The 23,488-nt window shown below is 45.1% G+C and overlaps 2 protein-coding genes across 17 annotated transcripts in view; both read left to right on the top strand.

Moving 5' to 3' along the window:
* MICAL2 (microtubule associated monooxygenase, calponin and LIM domain containing 2) overlaps nucleotides 1-8,836 on the top strand; it is a 223,832-nt gene extending 214,996 nt beyond the window's left edge. For 13 of the 15 annotated variants that reach the window (XM_073216210.1, XM_073216209.1, XM_037026311.2 and 10 more), the window contains 3 exons: nucleotides 422-524; nucleotides 4,225-4,298; nucleotides 7,394-8,836. In XM_073216210.1, coding sequence (XP_073072311.1) covers nucleotides 422-524; nucleotides 4,225-4,298; nucleotides 7,394-7,578 — 362 coding nt within the window. In that variant the 3' untranslated portion in view covers nucleotides 7,579-8,836. The remainder of the gene's footprint in view (nucleotides 1-421; nucleotides 525-4,224; nucleotides 4,299-7,393) is intronic. The other 2 variants (XM_073216212.1, XM_037026310.2) reach the window with 1 other exon arrangement.
* Nucleotides 8,837-21,246: 12,410 nt separating this feature from the next.
* Nucleotides 21,247-23,488, top strand: part of PARVA (parvin alpha) — a 150,339-nt gene continuing 148,097 nt past the window's right edge. Inside the window, exons 1-2 of one of the 2 annotated variants that reach the window (XM_073216215.1) lie at nucleotides 21,247-21,353; nucleotides 21,692-21,912. In XM_073216215.1, the coding sequence (XP_073072316.1) occupies nucleotides 21,777-21,912 (136 nt within the window). In that variant the 5' untranslated portion in view covers nucleotides 21,247-21,353; nucleotides 21,692-21,776. The other variant, XM_073216214.1, reaches the window with a different exon arrangement.

Raw genomic sequence — 23,488 nt, forward strand, 5'->3', positions numbered from 1 at the left:
CACAGCCCACCTAGGCACTCAGTAGTCATTTGATTTGGGGGAAGAAAAGGAGGAGGAGATAGTAACCAGCAGAGTTACTAGGGTTTTCTCTGTGGGGGATGTGGCACACAAACTACAGAAGTTTTGCAGAGAACATACAGTAGGCAGGGGAAGTTTCATGTATGGCAGGACACTATCAAGGTTACGTGACCCTTGGAGCGGAAATATTCATGCTCTACATGTCCAAGAGACTGCCTCCAGAGCATACACAGGTGGGTTTTATTTGTTATGCCCACAACCTCAAGGCATCCACAGGCCAGCAGGGGGCTGCCACCTGCTGCGCCCTGTTCAATACAGACATGGCCCACTAACGTAGCTCCTACGCAGTTTGATCATGGGGAGAGAAACGCCAGTCTAACACATTTGCTGTTGATTTCTTAAGCAGATTCAGGCACACAGGATGAAGCACAGCTTTTGCAGGAATGGTTTAAGCTCGTTCTGGAGAAGAATAAATTAATGCGATATGAGTCGGAGCTACTGATCACGTAAGTTAAGGCAACACAGAAAACAGTGAGTCCGAAAAGCAAAGGGGGCGGGAGTGGGGTGGCTCACCCCCCTGGTTGAAGTCCCAGAAATTTTTCGCCCTGTGCATACAGAATTGTGATTGAGGCAAATTGATACTTGGTGCCTTGCATATCATGCTGGCATTAGTGCAGAGAATCTTCTGTTGTCTGTTCTCTCTGCTGAGTTCTATGATGGAAATAGACTTCAAGTAATGCGCCTGGAGCTGGAGGGCATTTGGATAAAGTATTTTCCACCCGTTCCCGTCCCCCAGACCACAGGGGACCCACCTGCAGTCACACACCAGAGGTGGGGACGCGTGTGGCTGGCCTCTGCATGTGAACTCTGGGAGGGGCTTGGTGAGAGCTGCCTGGCTACTTCTTGGAGCTTCATGAATTGAAGGACTGAGATCTTTCTGTCCTTTCTGAGAGGTTACAGCCTGATGGGAGACCAGAAAGTAAAGACAGGTCTCACTACACTCAAAAAAGTTGGCAGGTCATTATATACCTGTCACCATTCTAGAGGGAAAGAAAGGAACATAAGAAACACTTAATATGAACTGACTAAGCGTTTGGGTGCACATGTTGTACTGGGTGCTTTCACTTATGCTGTCCTGTTTATTGTCACCCCAACTCTGGGAAGTAATTCTGGAGGTCTTTGAAGGGGTCTAATTCAATTCCTCTTCCTGCCTAGGCTTTGAATCAGGTAAGAAATAAGACAACCAAATCAATAGATGTAACATCAAAATATTGCCTTTCTTACCAATAGTAGCTAGCGTGGTTAAATATGAGAGTACAGGTGGGCTTGCTAACTGTATTAGTTTCTTAGGGCTGGAATAACAAATTACCACACCCTGGGTGGCTCTCCACAACATAAATATGTTCCCTCATTGTTCTGGTAGACAGAAGTCTGAAATCCAGGCATTAGGAAGGCCGTGCTCCCTCCGAAGTTGCTGGGGGAAATCCTTCCTGGCCTCCTTCAGCTTCCGGTGGCCCCAGGCATCCATGGCTTGTGGCCAGATCACCCAATCATGGCCCCTGACTTCACATGGCCTTTTCTTTGTGTCTGAGTCTCAACTAGGGGCTATTTTGTCCCCCAGGGGATAATCAACAATGTCTGGAAATGTTTGGGGTTGTCACAACTAGGAGGTGCTACTGGTATCTAGTGAACAGAGGCCAAAGGAACTAGTGAACACTATATAATGCACCAGATAACCCTCACCCCCACCAACAAAGAATTATCCAGCCTAAAATGTCAATAGTGTCAACAGTGAGAAATCTTGCCCTAGACCTATGGCAAGGCTCAGAGTAACCAGTCAGGCCGACTCTAGGAGAGAAAGGATATGAACTGAGTTCACCTAGTCTATTTTTCCCAAATTTACCTCCTGTGGGGTGAGAGTGAGTAAGAGTGGGGATGGGGAGGAAGCCAGAAGTCATACTCACTGAGCTCTGCTGGCATGGGAGGAAAGACCAGGAAAGGGGAACAAGGGGTCATCTGTGGTGATTATTTTTTCTACCACTATTTTTTAAATTAATGTACATACTGAGACTCAGAGCAACTAAGTAATTTGTCCACGTCCATCTGATTACAAAGCCCTTTTACACAACCATACCATCTGCCTTTAGACCAGACCTGAATTACAATGTTCCTTCAGCAAAAATGTATCTAGCATATTCTTTGCCAGGAGCTGTGCTGGGTACTGTGGAAAAGAGAATGAGTAAGGCTGCATTTCTGTCTTCCAGGATCTTGTGGTTTCAGACATGCAAACCCATAGCACAGTGGTGAGAAGAAAACACAGCAAGAGCCCCAAAAAGGTTCATAGAAGGAGCAGACAGTGCATAGACTACCTGCAAGAGTCAGGTGCTGGTGGCCACCGCTGTGCTCCCTGACTGTGCTTCCCTAGTTGGTACACTGTCAGAGGGGTCCTCCTCCTCCAATAGAGGCCAAAGAGAAGAACCCAATCCTGGGAGCAAGACAAAGACAGGAGCTCTGTTAAAGAATAGGTTTTAGTTTGGAGAAAGACCTGGTTGAACATGGAGAAACATCTTAGATTGGTGTGTTGATTTGGGTCCTTCAGAAAAGCAGGGCAGAGTTAGAATTATAAGAGCTGTATTGGGAAAAGGGGAAAAGGGAGTGGGAGTAGGAGAGAAACCTTCAGACCCACTGCAGCCCTGATACCTGTGAAAGGAGAGGTGATGGGAAGCAGGAGCCGCAGACTGTAGTGCAGGCCCAAGGAAATCTCATCCAGGCCACAGGAGGCACCAGAGCAAAGACTGCCCATCAAAGGAGTCCAAAGTGGGGCAGGGATGGCCCAGCTCCAGTATCACTGCTGTGCTCACTCAGGGTAGGAGTTCCCCAGGGACAGCATGGCTTCAGCACAACACTGAAGTGGATTCTGAAGCAGCAGTCAGCTCACTGCCCTCCTTCCAGAAAGTTCTCTCTTAAAGAAAGTTCTAAGTGGCCACTTCCATTGGCTACCAGAGTGGGCCAAGAGAAGTTCTGTATCCATAACAAAAGGCAGAATATTGAAGAAGGCAGGGACCTTGGCCCAAGTAGTAGCAGAAGTGGTAAAATAATGGCAATGACAGGGCACAGCAAAGTACGCAGCAGACTGCAGGTGGGGCCAGAAGGGAAGGCGCCCACGCCCACCCAGGGACCTATCCTCACCCTTGTCAGTGGCTCTGTAACAGTGAACACCGTTGGCTGCTCCTCTCTCCAAGCTTTCCTCTCTTGGTTTCGCTGATGCTGCATTTCTTGTTCTATCCATCCAACCTCTTGATTGCTTCTTCCCTGACTCCACCTCTTTTGTTTGGCTTCTAAATGTAGGCATTGCCCAGCTCTTGTCTTCAAACCTTGTCTTTCTCTATAGTCTCCCTTTTAGGGATCACATAACCAGCTATCCCCTGTGATCCCTGCCACATGTGTTCATGGTCCTCATTCGTCCTGAGAACTCCAGACTTGTAATCACAAAGCCGAGGGGAACTTTCATATTGCCACATGGCCTGGCAGGTGGGGAGTTTACACACACTCTGGGGTGTGCATGGGGTGCCCCCAGGCCCTGAATGGCCACAAAGGTCTAAACTGACCTTCACTGAGAACGCGCTGCACTTACTGACTTGGCCAGTCCTGGCAGTGGGCCCTCCACTTGACTCAACTCTTCAGCTTGACTGCAAAGCATCCCTGTCTCTTCTCCCCACGTCTACAGCCAGATGGACAGGTGGATACGTTTACTGCCTCCACCTGGACGGAATGTCTCACTCCTGTGTTCCCCTTGTTTCCTTGTTTCCCACCATCAGAGATTTGGGAGTTGCAAGAGGTGATCTTGAAGTCACATAGCCCCTCAAAGAGAGAAGAGCATCAGATTTTCTTTACTTCTCCCAGAACTATTCTAGTCATTTCTTCATGACCCATCCCTCAACGATGGCCTGATGGCCTCCCAAAAGATCACATCATGACTTTTCAGCCACTCCCCAGCATCTCTCAAGTTCAGCATATCTCAGCCTTTTTTCTAGGAAGTTTTAGTGACCCCAGAAACAGCAAAACTTTCAATTTAGAGATAGTCCAAGACCCCAGTTTTAATAAGGAAAAAAGAATACAGTAGCTATAGTCAGTGGGCTTCTCAGTCAATATTTCTATATAGATCTCCAGTGTTAGTATTAAGTTTGAACATCTGCTCCTCCTCAGGGCCCAAGAACTAGAATTAGAAGATCATCAAAGCCGACTGGAGCAGAAACTGAGAGAGAAAATGCTCAAGGAGGGTGAGTATGGTGATACATGCTGTGCCCTTACTCTTTTTGCAGGAAGATGCTTGAGCAGAACACACTGCAGATCTCAAAGGGAAGTGCCCTTCTGCGTGGTGCTACCTGCCTGGGAGTCAGGAGGGAACACAGTGCCAGCCTTCCTTCTGCCCACCACTGGCACCACAAGTCCCTTTTAGCTTTGTTCACCTGGGCTATGAGAGCAGCATTTTGCTCCATCTCATGTGCTCATAGAACAGTCATTCATTACTGAGCCATCCATTCAGTAAACAAATATTTGTTGACAATCTAGTGTGGGGCCCAGCATATGGAGAAGAGCAACCCTGCCCTATGGTCTCAGTGGGGAGACCAAAACTCAGACCAGTAATTACGGTGCAGGGAGGTGAGGGCCATGAGCATAGAGGAGGGTGGGCCTAGATCTGCGAGGCACAGGAGGTGGTGAGGGAAGCATCCTTCCCAGCATGCGCTGGGCCAGGGCATCATGTGTGAGAAAATGATTTCACCATGAAGGAGGGGGAGTTGAAATAAACTCAGCTGACACATTATATACTGTTTTACACATTCATTTACTCCAGCCCACTAGGCACATTCACTCTGTTTTGTTCCTGTTTGTGGGACCAGGTATGTCCCTGCTTTCCTACACTTAGACCCAGGTCTAAAAGAACAAATTAAGTAATTTCTTTATACCTCATGGAAGGAACATTGCATCTACCTGTAGGGTTGCCTGGCACAGGGCAAGCCCTTAGCAAATATCTGATGTCATTGTCATGATCATATTTACTTATTTTGTCCTCACTTTATAGATTAGAAAACTGGGTTTCTGGGAACTTAAAAAGCATGCTCAAGGTAAACGATGGGGCTCAGTTACAGGAACAGACCACCACAGACTTAGGGTCTCCTGTTCTTTTCCACATAGTAGTGATTTGTGGACTGTTTCTCTACAGCAACAGAATTATTTTTCCAACAAAATCTTTACAGAGCTACACTATATAGAAGAAATAAAAGTGGTGTACATCATCTTGTGTTTGTCGGAAGGGGCTCAGATGAGTCCATTGATGATAAACCAAAATTGAGAGAGGAATTTTTTATTTTTCTATGATAATCGAATAAGCATCAATACCGGAGTATACCTAAATTAACAAACCATAGTGTATAACTAATATCTGATTTACACATGTAATAAAAATCTTAATTTGCTCTGCTTTAGGATGGTAAATAAATATCACCAATGACTCCATGGCCACCTTTGAATCTTTTTTAAAAATCTTATCAAGAGTGATGGTCATACATTTTCTCATTCCTCTCAGGTATATAAAAAATATTTTTTTCATTTTGTCATTTTCATTTTGTCTGTACCTGAACTTATCTTCTACAATAGCTTCATCCCACTAGTTAGCAAGAAAAAAAAAGGAACTTTATTTATCCCTCTCTGATTAACTTAGTCTGATGCAACACTTTTAAACAGTCCCTGTAGGAAATGCTCAGTCCCTCTGGGATGAAAATTTTCCATGTTGCAGACACCCGCCCCTTCCTTCTGCTGCCAGGTGGCAGAGAGAGGCCAGTAGGTGTGGCTTCAAGACATCAGGAATCTGTACAGATTGTGCTGTTTCTTGAGTCTCCACACAGCTTTCTCCAGCCACAGGGTGCCACTCTCTCTGCTAAAAGTTGCAGCTAAGTGTGGCTGGCGTGCCCGCAGCCCAGCCATTCTCTCAGCACGTTTGGAGTCTGGTGGCATTCCCTGTCTCGCTCAGCCTCACCTCGGCACAGCCCTTCTTCAGCTGGGCCAGTCTCCACTGTGGGGCCACCTCACTCCTCACCCTGAGGGAGCCACATGCTAAGCCCACTGGCCATACCTTTGGCAGCTCTGGGGCAGGTGGGCACTTTGAGGCCCTGCCCCTGCCACACACAATAGGTAGCAATCTGGGGGGCCACACTGACGAGTCTTCTCTGAAGCACTGTCCCCTGTTTGTCCACAGGGTGCCCTTCAAGCCTGCTTCTTCCCAGAGTTCTGAATAAGGGAGAGGGGAAGAATCCTGTGGCTCCCCTAGTGTCCCCATCAAGTGATGTGACATTTCTTGCTCCCCTGGGGGGCTTCCAAGAGCTAGAATGGAGAGACTGGAGTATGGAGCTCTTCTTCTCTGCTTCTCCTGCCTCTCTCTTCTCTCTCCCATAAAACATGGGGCACAAAGGGAATATACTTCTTGATCTCCCTTTTGTTATATGTACCTCCTTCCTGACCCTGTCCTCACAACCAAGCCTGACGCGAGAAACTGTGTCACCTTCTCTACTCCAGGACGGGGCTCACTGCCTCATCCCCAGCATGCTAAATGGAAGGGGCTAAACAAATGTATAAAGTCCTCTCCCAAGGCAATCACCTGGTTGACAGGATTTACATCTGCCTTTAAAATTCTATTTTGAGCATCAGAAAGTCATTACTACCTGTTTCTTATTTTTTCCCTTCCTTTTATAACAATTTAAATCTCCCCCAGGCAATCGGATGCCTCAGGCCAATTGGGAAGAAGTTCATGTTCTCAGAAGGCAAAGGGGAAAGGCATGACCACAGCCTGGAAACATGGTCCTACTGGCCAACCATAGGCTCATTTTGCTTCCGCCTGGTCTACTCAAAGGGCTGCGATTTGTCATTAATTACAAATGGAAGGAGGATTCTCATCATTGAACTAGTAGCCAGTGTCATTGATGTTTACTTAGAAACTTTTCTCACAGACGGCTTTGCTGTAGCTTGGACATACTTAGGGAAGTCCGGCTTTTTGTTTTGTTGGTTTCTTTTTTGACGGGAGGGGAAAGGTTGGAGGACTGGGTGGGGCTTGGCTGGTATTAACTTCTCACAAAGAGATTTTCCCCTATGTCTTCATGTGTATTCTCAAGATGAAAACTGAGCTGACTACCGCACAAAGTACCCGCCTTTCTTATCCGTGCCTTGGAGGGCAGTTCCCTGGTGTTAAATTCATTTCCTTGTTTTCTTCATGGAAATTAAAAGGCAGAACAAGTCCAGAACAATCAAGAATGCCCATGCTAAGAGCTTTCCTGGAGCCAAATCTTACCTGAGGTCCAATGTTTTTCTTTTTTTTCTTTAGAGAGCCAGAAAGATGAGAACGATCTGAATGAGGAGCGAGAAATATTCACTGAGATGATGCAAGTGATTGAGCAAAGGGACAGACTTGTGGAGTCCTTGGAGGAGAAGCGCATCAAAGAACAGGCTGAAGACCAGCACTTTGAAAACTTCATGTTCCCCAGGGGCTGTCAGCTGAGCAGGGCGTGAGCACGCTCGGGGCCCTTGCCCTCAAAGCAAGCTGACGATGGGCCCAGGCCAAGCACACCTCACACATTCAAGTCGCGCTTTCTTCTCCAGAATTTCTTGTACCTGGAACTGAAGTTATGCCTACTGCAATATAGTTTTTAAAAAACTAAAATTCTCTCATATGTACTGCAGCTGCCCAAGATCCCGCCAGAGATTATAACAAAGAAAACACAATAACAACAAAAATACAAAGACTCTTTTGAAATTGGCAATCAACTTCAGCAGTTCTCTCAGACTGGAGGTGACCTTGGCAAATAACAGCATTGTTTCCCCTAGGAAGTGACACAGAGATGGACTTCCCTGTTGCTTTTATAAATTATCTTCCCAATTCATTGAGTTACACATTTTAAGATTTTTAAGAAGCTGCCTTTTCATTAATATATCCATATTTGCCTTTTTTGCATGGATGACCGGTTTCCAAATGTCAGAAAGAAGCAGCCGCAGTGTAAAGATTAGGTTAATATTTAAATTGTGTTTCCAGAGAAAGAGGAGAAACCTTGAGATTACTGATTACCTAAAACAAATACCTCATATAGCAGGTGTTAATTCAATCCAGGGCAAATTTAATTTGCCAGGTGTATTTATAAGCCTTAATATAATATACATAAGCAATGAGAGTTTAGTAGAATATTTGAGCCTTAATTTTATTAAAAAAAAGAAGAAAGGAAAAAGGAAAGAAAACTTCAACTTTATGCCAGCAGGATTGTTAGTGTTCACCAAATAGTGTTGGCTTAGGAAAGCTTTTTATTCTCAGAGCACTCTCCTCATTGCCCTGGGAACATAGTGAATACATTTTTAGGAAAGGAATGATTTTAAAGCTTTTTTTAAAAAATAACTGTTGGTAATGGCAAAAAGGACACTCTTTCATTTGTTGATAAAATATTGGTGAGGTAGGTGCCATTACTGAAAGGAACACTAGTGATTCAAGACGAGGAATGCTTCTCAGTGGTGGCATAGAGTCCAAGCAGAGAAGTGTCTCCAGCCCTCTCTCCAGGGCTTGCCCAGGATGACCCGGGACAAGGCCAGAACCACTTCGGACTTCAAGGTGGAGCTGAGTGCAGTGACCCCATTTTCCAAATCCCAAATTGGGTCATGGGTATTTCAACAACATTTTCAATGTGAAAAGAAAGCTGGGAGATGGAGTGTGTGCACTGAAAAGGGATTCCTGGGATATTTTGACTGTTCAAATGGGAACCAAAGAAAATATTTTAAATGGTGATCTGTTGTCGTAAAGTATTTGATTGCTTTCCCTCAATAGGATTCTTTGAAGATTCAGCCTGTCATTGACAAAAGACACACTGAAGGACTCTTTGTGTAAGTTTGGCCTCTCTCATTTCTGCAAGTGTTCAAATGTATGGCTGGACAAAAGGTGCTTTGCAAAAGTTGACTCTGGCTGGAGATCAAACTTTTCTCAATATAAGTTGCCCCATGAACCACTTTTGAGATGCTGTCTGTGCCCACCAATCTGGCCAGCTGACAAGCCAGAAATCAGAAGTGTAACTGGATTTCCCAAGTCAGCCAGCATTTTGAGTGGTTCAAAACACAACCTTTCCATAGAATAGCAAGTTCTGAAGGTTTTAGTCTTTGCTTTTACTTCTTCCCTGCCTCCTTCCCTCCCTCCCTCCCTCCTTTCCTTCCTTCCTTCCTTCCTTCTCTTTCTTTCTGTTATTTTTTTAAGAATCAGGCAAGCCTTCTAGGGCCTGAATTCTAATATTAGGGAATATGTGCAGGCGTCTGTCAAAACTGTGTTACTTGTGACTACTTATCTGTATTTATTTATATATTTGGTAGAAATTACAAATATGATTTCCTTATAATTCTGGTTTTCTCATGTTATAATTTGGGGAAGAGCTTTAGTATTAAATTATTGGTATATAAGCTATTTAATATACAAATAACCTAGGTGTTTGGGGCAGTGAGTTTAATAATATTAAAGATATATGGAGATAGTCAAAATAATATTTTCAGCTATCAGGCATTTAGAAGTAAGATTACAGATACACTAGAATGTAAACTCATTTTAAGAAAGATATATAACTTCAGTTTTCATTCTAGAATATTTAGAAATCAGTCTTGTCTGTCAGTTACATAAAAGTATGCTATTTGATGCTTGCATACATTTAACAAATAATGCCCAACTGTGTAGTTTCTGCATTGTTATTATGCAAAATAATTAATTGCCACTTATTTTAATTTGTTCAAGTTTTATCTAAAAGGAATGTTCTCCCAAGAAGGCCAAGAAAGGTGGTTTTTGGCCCTGGTATTCTGTTAATAGATGAGAGAAGCAGTTTGTTCACATTTTCTTCCAAAGACCAAAGACTATATTCTGTGGTTTAAGACTGGGTATTATCTGGCTAAGTTAAAACATAAACCTCATATTTAACAGCTGTCTACCTACACCGGCTTTCAGTTTCCTTTGACATAAAAACCATGTCAATTAACATTTCCAAAAGGACACAAATGTTGTGGCTGTTAAACTATTTTGAATGATTCCATTCTTTATTTACAGTAGAGAATGTTCTGTGCCCCTCACAATGTAAAATATTGTGCATTTTGAAGACAGTTTCTTCCTGTAATATGAGTAGGAGTATGATGGAAATGGAGAGATTCCACTGGTCCATAAAGGACATTTGTGATCAAGGCTGAACAATTTAGAACTCCGAAAGAGGCATGGAGCCCCAGTCTCAGGTGAAATTTCACTGCCAGTTTCACACAGCTTCTCAGTTAAATCAAAGGGTTCATAAGAGTTAAAAGTTCAGAATTTTACATAGGTTGGACTGAGAGGACAATCCTAAGCTTGCGCTCCCAGACTATTCATTTATTGATCTGTTTGTTTAACAAACATTCTGTGAATGCCTGTGGGGTTTTGCAGCCCTACACAGGCGCTGGCATACAACAAGAATAGTAGTCCTCCACACCACCCACAAATAAATACAAAGAGAAACAAGTGCCACTCCCAAATAAATACAAAATAAAGAACTGTTTTTATTATAAGCATCAGCATATTCTACTCACATTTATCTCAAGTAAAAAGACTTATAACCCCAAAAGTTCTTGTTTCTAAAATAGTGAAAAATAATATCAGGTTGTACTTTTTCATTTATACCTTGACTTTGGCAGTGGTAGGCTGCTAGGACTCAATCAATGCTGAGATGCAGCATGTTAATTGCAGCTGAGAACCAAAGTGGCAGGTGTCTCAACTCTGAGGAGCTGTTATGAAATTGATGTTTTCTGCATTCTGGAGGCAAATAACAATTCTGCAATGTCTTTCTTCCCAGGAAGCAGATTTACAGACTTTGCCTTCCAAACTGAAAATGGCAGCATGTCCCACTCAGGTGGCTGATCAGAGAACTGCCTCAGCGGGGCAGGGGTGGCAGGGGGCCGCTGGGGCTGCCCCATGAATCATTGACTGTGAAGAGCGCACATGTAGGAGTTTATTGTAATAAGAAGGTTCACGTACAGGGGAGCGTGTACTGTTTCACCTACTGTTTATCTTCTATCCACATTGCTGAGTAGCTTGTAAAAGATTAATTTGCTCCAACAATCGGGAACTACTCACATGGATTGAAATGTGTTACATGTGCACTCCTATAAATGCTGAAATGAACCAAAAATAAATGGGTTTCTGTTGAAGGGATCAAAACATTTTCATGTGGGCTTGGTCTGGCACCTCTGAGGGCAGCATCTATTTCATTTCTTTCTTTTCGGTGAAAGGACCTGGGCAAAGCTTTGATTTCGTGATTTTTGTGTGGGAGTTTGTAAATTAACATGGATGCTTTATTCCCCCTGGGGCACCTGGAAGGACTTACCTGACCAGTAAATTGGATTCAAAGGGGAGGAGGAGCCAAGAAGGCTCACTTCAGGTGTATTTTCTCAACAAAGAAAGCTATTCTCAGAGCTGGGCAGGGTGAGAGACGGGGTGTATCCCACCCTCCACTTCTACCTCCTCATTTCTCTCAACCTCCCCATTTCTCTCAACCTGCTTGTCTGGTGCAGCTGGGTTTTGTGTTTCATTCACCCAACAAGAATGCTCCGGTTTTCACAGAACTGGTCTCTTCCTTCAACTCGTGCTCCTTCAGGACCAAGGTTTTGTTTGTTGCATTTTTTGTTTGTTGTTTTCTGGGAACCCCCTGCACACACAAATGTATGAAATGTGAGCACATAATACACCAGAATTGCCACAGCAGGCTCATCAAGTGGTCCACCCCCATCGCCTCGCACTAAGTTCCCCATTGTTTGAAAGCTTTTGTCTGCTGATGGAATATTTGAAATGATCTGTTTTTCCATTGAATATTAACAAAGAGTAAACGTGATTGCAGATGAGAGCTCCGGTTTTGCGAGCGCTCACTGTGGAGGGAAAAGCACCAGGGGAAGGCCAGCCTTTCCTTGGCTTCATGGTGGGGCTCATCTGCCTTCCTCCCAGCCACAGACACTCAGCCTTCACTTGACGCATCACCATCCCTCAGCCTCCAGGTCATGCTGGGTAATTTCATGCTCATTCCCTCTCCTAGCTCATTTCTAGAAATAAAAAAGCAAAACCAGTGCTGTCTGGCTCTCCTGAGGAGCCCTCAGACTCTGATAATGGTGACGGATACTGTGAACTCAGCTGGCCTCACCTGCCAGGTGTTGTAAAGAGCCTTGGAAGCGCACTCTTCCCTTTCATCCTGAAAGCAAAACCCTTCAGGTAAACACTTCTATTCTGAGATGATAAGGCTGAGATGCAGAGGCTCAGGGCCCTACCTGGTGGCACAGGTACATAGTGAGAAGGGCCAGGCCCAGATGGCCACCTCTTGGGCCTGGGCCCCCTGCCACCCCACTGTATAGCCCCACCCTCTGTTCCCACCCAGCCTCGCACCTTGTGTGTACCTGTTCCTTCCTTTGCTAAATCAGTTCCCATTACCACCTAGGGAAGATCTGGACTAGAAGCCAAAGCTGCCACTTTGAAGTGTTTCCTTCTGTATTTATCTATGTATACTCAAACATGGAGACAATCATTTAGAACAGTTAAATTACCTAGCCTTTGCCACCCCTCACAAAAACAAACATGATACACTAGGAAGATGCCTCCGTTTATCTTCAGTGATCACATATCCCTGACACACTGTGTGGATAAAATGAGAGTTCCTGTGGCCAGGATACTCACCTGGCCATGGTTGACTAGCTCACTGCACAGCTGTGGGCAATACATGGCTGTTGACTCTATAAAAAGAGCTCCGCCCAGTGCTCTGCACACGACATGATGGCAGGGCTGCAAGGATGCAGGAGAGCAGAGGCTGGAGTGGTGGCAGCGCTGAGGACAGAGGCCCAGAGGACAGCTGTGCGGGACAACTGTGCAGAGAGGCCCGAGGATGGCTGTGCAGGACAGCTGTGGGGACAGAAGGGCTCAGAGGATGGCTGTGTGGGATGGCTGTGAGGACAGAGGGGCCCAGAGGCAGAGACGGGCTTGCTGCATGCAGACTCACTCTGAGTGAATGGGATTTTAGTGAGTGACCTGCCACCTGGAAATAAAGTTGGGTATAACCCTTTCACCCCAAGAACATTTTGCTGTCATTTTCTTTGGTCACACTGAATCCATAGTGAACTTGCCCAGGGCTGAAACCCATTGTCAAGACACACTGCCATGGACTCCCAGGGGAATTTTTTGCTCCAAATTGAGAAGCATGCACTACATAATCAAATCCTCAGCCCACAGGGTAGGGAATGAAGAGCACAGGGCTGAAGTGAAGGAACAGGAAGGGGACGGAACATTTTGGGAACCAGCTGAGAGTAACCTGGCATTTGCAGGCCCTTCCAGAGACTGCGCAAGGAGGGGGAGGAGCAGGGACAGGAGTCCCTGGAAATAGCGCCCATGATTTTCTGCAAAACTAAACTTGATACTGGGGCAGCGGGTCCAAAATACCCGTGACCCATGAATTCTCCTTTTTCATTCCCAAAATAACAGAAAATGTTTCCATAAGAATCTGGGGGCATATGGGTTTGTGTAAGTAATCACTAAACCGTAAGTGTGGGATTTGAAAACAAATCAATAACTCAAGAAAAAGTCAGCAAGTATAATCATTGTAAACACAGTATAACCCGAGCTAAGAGTCACTGATTCAGGGCTCTGACTCCAGCTCTGCCATTGCTCCTTGGATGACACTGAACAACTCAGTTGTGTCTCACTGTCTTCATCTGTGAAATGGGCTGATCCTCCATCTCTCTCCCTCCTTTCCTCACAGGTTCCACTCAAGAGTCAGGCTGCTGCATGTAGGCTCCAATTGTAAAATGGGAATGGCTAGGAAGTAAGTGTGTGGCTAGAATGGCCATGGGGATTCTCAGACTGGTCAAATCCCAACAGCAGAAACAGAAAACAGCACTTCAAATCTCAGTGGACCAGGTAAGAATGGGTAGTTTCCACAAAAGGAGATAGAAACAGTAAACTGGGCCAGGAAATGTACTTTGCAGAGCACTGTCACTGCCCCTTTGGGACTGTCTCTCCGAAATGGCCCCTGCTGACCCAGTGCCCAGGCCCTGGTGGGCCTGTGGGCCAGTGGTTCCTCAAGTGCGCCCTGAAGACGCCACCTGACCCTGGTGATTGGGTTCCATGTGATATTTCTGACTTCCTTTCTAGGAGGAAGCTTCTAAAGCACAAAGAGCCTTACTGTCTTTTCCAGCAAAGATGGGAGCAGAGACTTTTGCCTCTCCGGGCCACACAAGTTTGGAGGTGGGTGTGGAAGGAAGGTAGTTTACAACCATGACAACCTGCTCCTCCCATCACACTGGCCTGGGAAGGGGTAGGGGAGGCCTGTGACAGGCACACACCCAGGCACCATCACTGGGACCCCAGGTTTCTGCCTGGCTAGGTCTGAAGTGGCTGACAGGTGCTCTGTTCCCCTTCCCAAGCTTTGCCCTGATGCTCCTCCCCTGGAGTGTTCTCCAGTCCTCTGCTGGATGACTAGGGAGTACTGATTTTTAGAACTCCACCTCTACATGTGGTTGGCACTCACCTATCATGCTCAGGTGAGGAAATCCCCCTACTAATGTCCACAGGTCATCACTAGACTCCATAGATAAGCAGGTCACCTGTCTCAAAGAACTATGGACACATCTCTCCAACAGTGGATCACAGGCCATTTGAATGTCATCATCCTGTGTGGTCCTCAGATATACCTGCACCCCCAGTCCACCATGTCACGAACCAAGGCTGAGGTCTTCCACCTTCCCCTGATGCCTTGCTTGCCCACTCACAGAAGCCCTCACTTCGCCATCCCCACCACTGCCACCTGGGCTGCCTCAGTCCAGGCAAGTAGGACCCTTGAAGGACATGCTCACCAGCAGCCTGGCCTTCAAAAGCCACTGCTAATACCTAGAGTTGCCAAGAGGGATGTGCAATGAAAATTCTCATGTAAGACTCTCTCTCCAGAGCTGTTTAGCTCCCACACATTCTTCTCAAGAGCACACGTTGCTTTCAGTGACCAAAGAGGTCCCCCAGAGGCTCTGGCTGGCTTCTCTCCACCACCACCCTGACCCACCCCGTGCTGCTTTGATGTGGTCAGACAACCTCTTATCATTGATTGGGGTCCAGACCCTTTGTAAAACCCTCTTCACGATGTGCAGGGGCCTTCTATTTTTTCCCTTAGATGGTGTAGTATTTTGATAGGGCAATCATAACCACAAACTGGGTGGCTTAAAAACAACAGAGATTTATTCTCTCACAGTTCTGAAGGCTAGAAGTCCAAACTGAAGGTGTCTGCTGGACAATGCTTCTTCCCAAGCTTCTGGGGGGGATATTTGCTTGTTTTTCCAGGCATTCCTTGGCTTATGGCAGCATAACTCCATGGCCATCCTCTTCCTGTGTGTCTCCCCATCATCTTTCCTCTGTACATGTCTGTGTTTAGTTTTTCTCTTCTAAGGACATGGGTTCTACTAGATTAGGTGCCCAACCAACTCCAGTGTGCCTGGCATACTATTTTAACATAACTAATTACATCTGCAATGGCCTTATTACCAAGCAAGGCCATGTTCTGAGGTTCTGGGGGTTAGGATCTCAACATATCCTTTTTAGGGGACACATTTCAACCCGTGACAAATGGTATTCCCTTTTGGAAAATGTGAAACTTTCCCCAACAAAAGCCTCTTCCATTCTGAGTTTTACCTTGATTTGATTTGAGATGTTTGGTTTACCTCTCTCCTGGTCTTTAATGTATACAACAAAAAAAAGTACTACAGCAAAATCAAAAGAAAACGATGCAAGATAAGTTGCCTTAAATATGGCATATACAGATCATAAATGCAATTGGTGAAATGTGTCTGACAGGAGCACACAGACTCCAATTTCTCTCCATAATTTTAGTGCTGTAGTTACTCATTTACTCTTCTTTTAATGGTTACCCTGGAGGTTACAACATGACTCCGTGATTTATCAAAGTCCAGTATAAATTGTTACTTTTACTTCTTCCCAGTGGAGTTAAAGCATAAAACTCCACTTATGCACATCCCAACTGAAACACTTTGTGTATTTTAATTTGATTTATATATTTTTAAACCCTATCAGACATTATTGTTTTTATCTTATGTAGTTGATACTCTTTTGAATTCACCCATATATTTACCCTTTTATTCTTTCTTCCTCTTTTATTTGTCCTAAAGCCTTCATCTGGGAAAATTTTCCTTCTGTCATACACTCTGTATTTCCTTCTCTTTAGGTCTGCTATTAACAATTTTTCTCAGTTGTGCTTTTTAATAAAAATGCCTTTATTTTCTGTCTTCTAGAGTGGACTCTTTTGGAGTCCTGAACCAAAACAAGGGGGCTGCTCCCTGCAGACCCTTGTTTGGTGGCACTTGAACTGTTGTCTACCCATCTTTGTGAACACAACTGCCCTCCTCAACCTCTCAGCCTCTCAGCTGCCCCTTCTGAAACTGGTAAATGCCCGGGGTTGGGGGAAAGTAGTCCCAAGTGATGGGCTTACCTCTCTGGGGTTCCTTTTTCTCCAAGGTCTTGGCCCTGTAAGTTTTGTTAGCTTTCCAGTGCTCTCAAGCAGATTTACTTTATTGTCCCACTTTTCCAGTAGTTCTCAGTAGGAAGCTTGGCTTGTATTACACAGCCTGATGGTCTGACAAGCTAAATATCCTTGTCCCATTTATTTGTTAAGGATATTCCTGGAAGCTGTTATTTTACACTTCTGCTTACATCCTATTGGCCAAATTTGAGTCATGTGACTGTACCTAGTTGGAAAGTACGGTCTTTATCCTGAGGGACCATGATCCTAGCTGAAGACTGTGGGTTTTATGGATATGTGGGAGCACAGATTCTAGGAGCTATCACATTAGTCCCTCAGTTATTGGCTATATAATCTGAAGCAAGTTATAATCTCTCTGAATTTCTAGTCACTCATTTGTAAGATGGTGGTAATATGATTTATGGATCTCAAATGAGATACTAATAACCCACATTTATTGAGCTAAGACTTGTTATGTGCAGGGCACTGAGCTGAAAAGTTTACACCAACTCTCCTGTTCCTTCCAACAACCTTATGAGGTCAATGATCATTTGTTCTCATTATGATGAGGCGCAAAGAGGCTGGAAAACTTACACAAGATGATACAGACATTTGGCTGCAGAATAGAGATTTGAACCCCAGACCTTCATCACTCCATGACCCTACCCTGTAAATCACAAATTCCTTTCTGTCGAATTGTTGAGGGAAGATGAGAGGACCAAGATAGGACAATGCTGGGCAGCTGAGAGAAAGGCATGTTTAACTAGAAAAACTCTTCTCCTAAGGGCAGGTCTGGGGATAGAAATTACTTAGTTTGGGACCTGTGGATTTTTTAGTTAAGTGGACCACCTAGGGCATTGGAGAAGGAGACCGTATAGATAAAAGGACCCCACAGAGCATGGAGCTCCATGGCTCTGTTTTATAAATTAATCATTTTGTGATACATTTATAAATTTTTCTTGAAGAACAATATATACCCAGAAAATTGCTTACATTGTTAAGTTCATGTTCCATGAATTTTCAAAGTGAATACACCTGTAACCAGCACCCAGATCAAGAAAAAGAACATTACCAGCTCTAGTAGCCTCCCTCATGCCTTCCCACCCTCCCACCTGTTCCAATCTCTACCCCTTCCAAAGCTAATCATTACTCTGACTTCTAACATGAGATTGGTTTTCCCTGTTTTTGAACTGTACGTGAATAAGACAATAAATAGAGTATATGCTCTTTTGTGTCTGATTTTTTCACTCAACATTACATTGTCAGATACATTCCCATTGTTCATTCTCATTACTTACATAATATTCCATTGTGTGATTATCACAATATATTTATTGATTCAACTCTTAATAGGCATTTGAATGGCATTGCCATGAACTTTCTAAACATGTATCACAGTGCACAAATATGCTTATATCTGTTGGGAATAATCTAGACTGGAATTATTGATCATGAAGTATGTGTGGTGTTCAGGTTTACATGTACTGCCTTGGTTTTACATTACTGATGATGGGAATGAAAGCACAGAAAGGGTAGAGATTTGTTTGAGGTCACCCAGCTAACCGAGCCAGGACTGGAACCTGGGTTTATTCTCTCCCAGTTCAGTAGATCTAGGTCTAGATTTCAAGGAGAAACTGGCCTAAAGATTCAGTCTCACAGTAACACACATTTAATTCATGAGCTGTCCTTATCGTCTAACCCTTGAGTAAGAGGAGACCAATGACCAAGCATGAGAAGGGCAGCTGATCAGTGGGGCCTTAACTGTAAATACCAATTTAGGTTGGAGGGAGCTGGGACAGGTTCTTCCCTACATCTTATAAAAAACCAGTGTGAAGTGTTTGTCTCTGAGGAAGCAAGATTTAGATTCAGTCTACTTCAGTGCTAGACCCTGTGCAAGGTGCTTTCTCCTATATTATCTCATTGACTCGTCTGAACAAAAGCCAGATCAATTAATATCTGTAAGGACTGTAAAAGCATAATATCAGGAGAGAGCATATAACCTCTTAGCAAACTGGAACAGTTTAGAAGAGTGCTTTTCAAATGATCTATGGTAAAGGACCAATCCATCCTAACCCAATATTTTTGTAAAATATACTAAAAAATATGAATTATCAGAAAAATAAAATGAAAAGACATTCAAAATCTAAATTCCAATTTTTATTACTAGATTAAACAAGTAGAAAATTGCGATGTTAAACTGCTACAAAAATTTCTACAGTCAATCTCTATTTGTATCACTGAAGACCAATGACAAACAGTTTGCAGATCAGTATGGGCTTTCAGACTGCACTTTTGAGTAGCACTGGTTTATAATTCACACTCATTTCCCTTTGGCCTTTCAAGAGACACTGATAACTACCTTAGAGGCAGAAAGGTTTGGAAATAAGATGTGCATAATATTGAGACCCTGGAAACCATTCACACCCATACAGATTACTGTTTACATTAACAGGAATTTATCATTACTTCGTTTTTATCAGCAGCATAATTTTAACAATTCCAAAAACCTCTCACACAGATAGATAAAAGTTACAAATAACTTCGTTGTTCCTTTTAAGACTTTCCCCCCAAATCTTATAGCATTACAAATAGATAGCATTACAAAGATTATTTCTTTTCTGAGACTTTTTGAAAGACTTACCTTTTGTCTATCCATCCGAAGCTATTATATTACAATCCCTAACCAAAGTTATCAAGTACCACCTTATTGAAAGACCTGCCTTAAACCAGATTCCAAACCTTATAAATATCCCCACTGTGCCCTCCCTTGGTCCAAGATGCTACTTAAACTCTGCCAAGGCAGAGCACTCCTTACCACAGTGTGCAATAAACTCAGCTTTGCCTTCTCCATGACTTATTTTGCTGGTATTTTCTGGGAGTCAGCATTCAACAATCAAGACTTCATTTCCTTTTAGCCTTGCTCAGTGGCTTTCAAACTTCAGTATGCATGAAAGTTACTGAAGAAGTTTGAAATGCAAAAGTATGCATGAGCAATTTAAGAGATCCTCGGGGATAATTTTGATCATACCATATTTAGGACCTAAGCCCTGCATACAGATGGCAACAATTGGTGAAGAAAAGAGAACCATGGGATGGTAGAGATAGAAGTGACTCTGAGTGCCCAAATACAAGTGTGTGGATCAGCTAGACCAATCACTTGGTGTCGTCCCTGTTAAAAAAATACTTATCTCTTGGTTTCACCTGAAATGTATTGAACTAAAATTTCTGTGAATGCATGTTTGATATGAACTTTCTAAGGGATTGAGATGCACAATTGTGTTTGAAAACCACCGTTCAGTTCCACCACTTCATTTTGTAGATGAAGAAGTGGGAACTCAGAAGAGGGAGTAAACTTGGGCATGATCACATAGCTATTGAGCTGTGTCTCATGATTCCCACACTGGAGATCCAATTTTGGAGATTTCCTTATGTACCCCATATCCGGAACAGGAACAATGAGTGATGCAATCAAAACACTATTCTGTTTTGGCCTCTCAACATCTCTTTAAGATACATCAGGGGGTGGTGGTTGTAATCTTCCTCTGCTCCTGGATGAGAATTCTAGCAGTCTTCACTTCTCTGCTTTCTGTTTGGTAACAGGCACCAGCGGAACTATAATTTTTTAAAAAGGTAAAATTGTAACTCTTTCTCAAAGATAAAATGAATACATATTCTGCTGAGAATCTATTGACTGTCTTGTTTTTTAAAATTTTGTTGCAGGAATTCCTTGTCAGTTTGCTGGTTAGCTCAAATAAAGACAGATGGGTTGCTAAAAGGCTTTAGGAACCTATCCTGGTAAGGAAGCACAGCTGGCCCTCCGGGAACTGCAAGTGGGCAATGGGAAGAGAGTCAAGGTCCAGGGAGCCAGTTCCCAGGTTTTCCATTACTCAGACCACATGACTTCTTAAGCACACCTCTGTGCACTATTCTTTTGTTCCTCTACTCATCAGCATGCATGTAGCTAAAACAGACACCCCAGTCTTGAGTCATCCCTAAGTCCTCAACTTCTGACAACAGTCTGGAGCTTAGTGCAGATTCTTGACTGAGACTATCTGATTGGCTGCTCTCCAGTAAAGCATTAGCCTCCCTTGGGTCAGGTGATCATCCGGCATCAATCAGTTGTCACTACTTGGAGGAAACACAATTGCCAAGGGGCTTGTGAGTGTGTGTGTGAAAGAGAGAAAGAGAAACAGCCAGTAGAGCAGGAGAACTTTGCGTGGGCAAGCACAATAAAACGTGCCTTTTAAATCATTTCCAGCAAGAGAGATCTTAAATTATTGGGGTTTGTGCCATTCCCATTACCCCAAGTGAGTGTGTTTGTCACTGTTGCCTTCAACTTAGGATAAATTTGGGGATAGGGGGATTCATAGGGGCCCATGGTTGTACCTTCCCATTCCCATTTCTACCAAAATTTGGGATTCTCCTTTGCACAAGCCTTTGAGCTGCTAGAAATTGGGGGGTTTTGTAAGAATAAAACACCTCGGCCCTGCACTCATGAACTTCAAACTTGTCAGTCTTGGATGGAGATGAAGAGGAAGTTGACAGTCATGGATAAGTACGTGACTAGTTGGATGTGGCCAATTGGTGGGGACGGGACACATTTTTGGTTCACTCTTATTCGTTCTTCCTGCAGCTGGCTCACTCCCTTTCATGGGCACAAGCCATGGGCCTAGTAACTGTAATAAGAGGCAGAAATGCAGGGAAAGAGCGAGCTCCTCACTAAGCAGCTGGGCGAAGACCCTGGGCGCAGAGGAGCAGGTGGGTTCGGTTCTGTTCAGCAATCACTAGACTCTCCCTCCCCTGCATTCTGTGCCAGAATCAGCGCTGGGTGTTAACACCGGGGGAAACGAGGCTTCCAGGATGAGGGGTGTCTCACACACACACACACAAGCAGGTAAGGTTGCACGCCCCGTAAGGGGCCGATCTGGGGCACCCTCCCCGCTCCGGACGACCGAGGGTCGCGGGGCGCAGGCCTGGCCGGGGAGCGCGCAGCTCCTTCCAGGGCGGAGGGCGGCGCGAGGGAGGGAGAGAGGGAAGGGAAAGGCGAGCGTGAGCTGCCTCGAATGCCTGGAATAATTCCGCTTCCGTTTGGAAAGCCGCAGCCTCAGTCCCGCCGCGCCTGCCGCGTCCGCCAGCGCCAGCTCCGCGTCCGATCAGCCTGTGGCTGCCCGCTCCGCCGCCATGGCCACCTCCCCGCAGAAGTCACCCGCTGTCCCCAAGTCCCCCACTCCCAAGTCGCCCCCGTCCAGGAAGAAAGACGACTCCTTCTTGGGAAAACTCGGAGGGACCCTGGCCCGGAGGAAGAAAGCCAAGGAGGGTGAGTGCGGCCGGGCAGAAGAGCGCCAGGGGATAGGGGGGCAAAGGGGCCGGGGCGCCCAGGACCGGGCGGGAGCGCGCCGCGGGTGCCCGGCGCGGTAGGGACGCGCGGCGGCGCGTGCGCGCGCTTCCTGGCTCGGGGGTAAGGGGAGGCCGGGGCCCTGCGCGCCCCGCGGTCATCGCCGCCCCCACGGGTGCTGGCCGCCCGGGGGCTGCTAGCCGGGCCGGCGGCGCCCGAGTGGGCCTGTGCGGCCTGGGGCCAGACGACGCCCGCGCTGGGCCGGGGGCCGACAGCCAGCCCCGGCGGCGGCGCCCTCCTGCAGGCCCAAGTCCCCGCCCTCCCCGCGCCCGAAGGCTGGCATTTACAAGTTTCTGCTGAAACTTTTCTGGAGCTGTCACTCTCACTCTTTGCCTTCATTGGTCTTTAAAATCGGGTCGTTTCCTAGACGTGCCGAAGTCAAATACAGCGTTGGCCTCTTCGGATCTTTTGTCCACCCCCAGGGCCCGGGAGGGCTCAGTTAATGAGTGGATCAACATCAAACGTGTGGAAAACCAAGCTGGCTTTCCTAGCGGACCCACCATGTAATAAATGATAAACTCTCACCCATGAAAGAACCCGGATTTGACTCACACTAGCATCTCGTGCTGTGACCCTTCTGTGAACTCACGAGTTGAGGGCGCTTGGAAAAACCATTTCCTTCTTCCCACCAACGTGAATCGAGGCGACCTTATTATTTTCCAGGACGGTTTGCGTGTGAACTATTTTGTCTCATGGGCAGAGCTCGCATCTTGGTTTTCTTTTTGAAAAATAAAGTGACAGTTCTGAAGAAGCACTGGTGATAGATGTGTAGATAGAAATTGCTTGGTTAATTTTGTTTTTCCCTGTAGACTGCTCTCTGGTTTGGGAATCACCGTTTTGAAGGCTGCGATGCTGAGATGTAAAATCAGTTTCATGTTACTGAGTTAAAGCATAAAAAAGAACTCCAGGGTTGAGAATAATCAACTTGTCACAAAGAGCTAGACTTCTGTTCTCTGTTCTCCATATTGAAGTGAGAAGCAACAAAACACATCCTCAAAAATATTTTCCCCCAGTTTGATTATTTTGGTCAACTGTTTGGTTGGTTATTTTGAGTTGTGTACACTTTGCAGCAAACCATGAAATCCTGGCTTGGAAAGACTCTTTTTGAACTACACCTCTTTTTCCGACTCTATTCCTGATATGGGCTCTCTAGCTCAAGACTGGCAACTCAGAATTTCGGAAGCTCATGACCTACCAGGCATGCTCACCCCACCTCAACTCTTTAGGAAAGTTTACTTTGTTGTAACAGTAAAAAGTTGGTCTGTCTGTATCTACTACTATTCTGTTCATGGAGCCAAGAGAACATATCTAATGGTGGCTCTCCCGTCTTTTCAAGTGGACTAGTCTGTTTCCTGGAGTCTTCCCTTCACCAGTCCAAACATCCTCTGTTCCTGTAGCTGGGCTTCGTAGACATGGATTTGTGACCTAGCTCTTCAGTTTTGGTCAGGGCGCCTACTGGAGACTGTCAGTTTAGTTGGGATTTTGAAAACAGCAGAGT

Source organism: Manis javanica, chromosome 11 (genome assembly GCF_040802235.1).
Source record: "Manis javanica isolate MJ-LG chromosome 11, MJ_LKY, whole genome shotgun sequence".
NCBI lineage: Eukaryota > Metazoa > Chordata > Mammalia > Pholidota > Manidae > Manis > Manis javanica.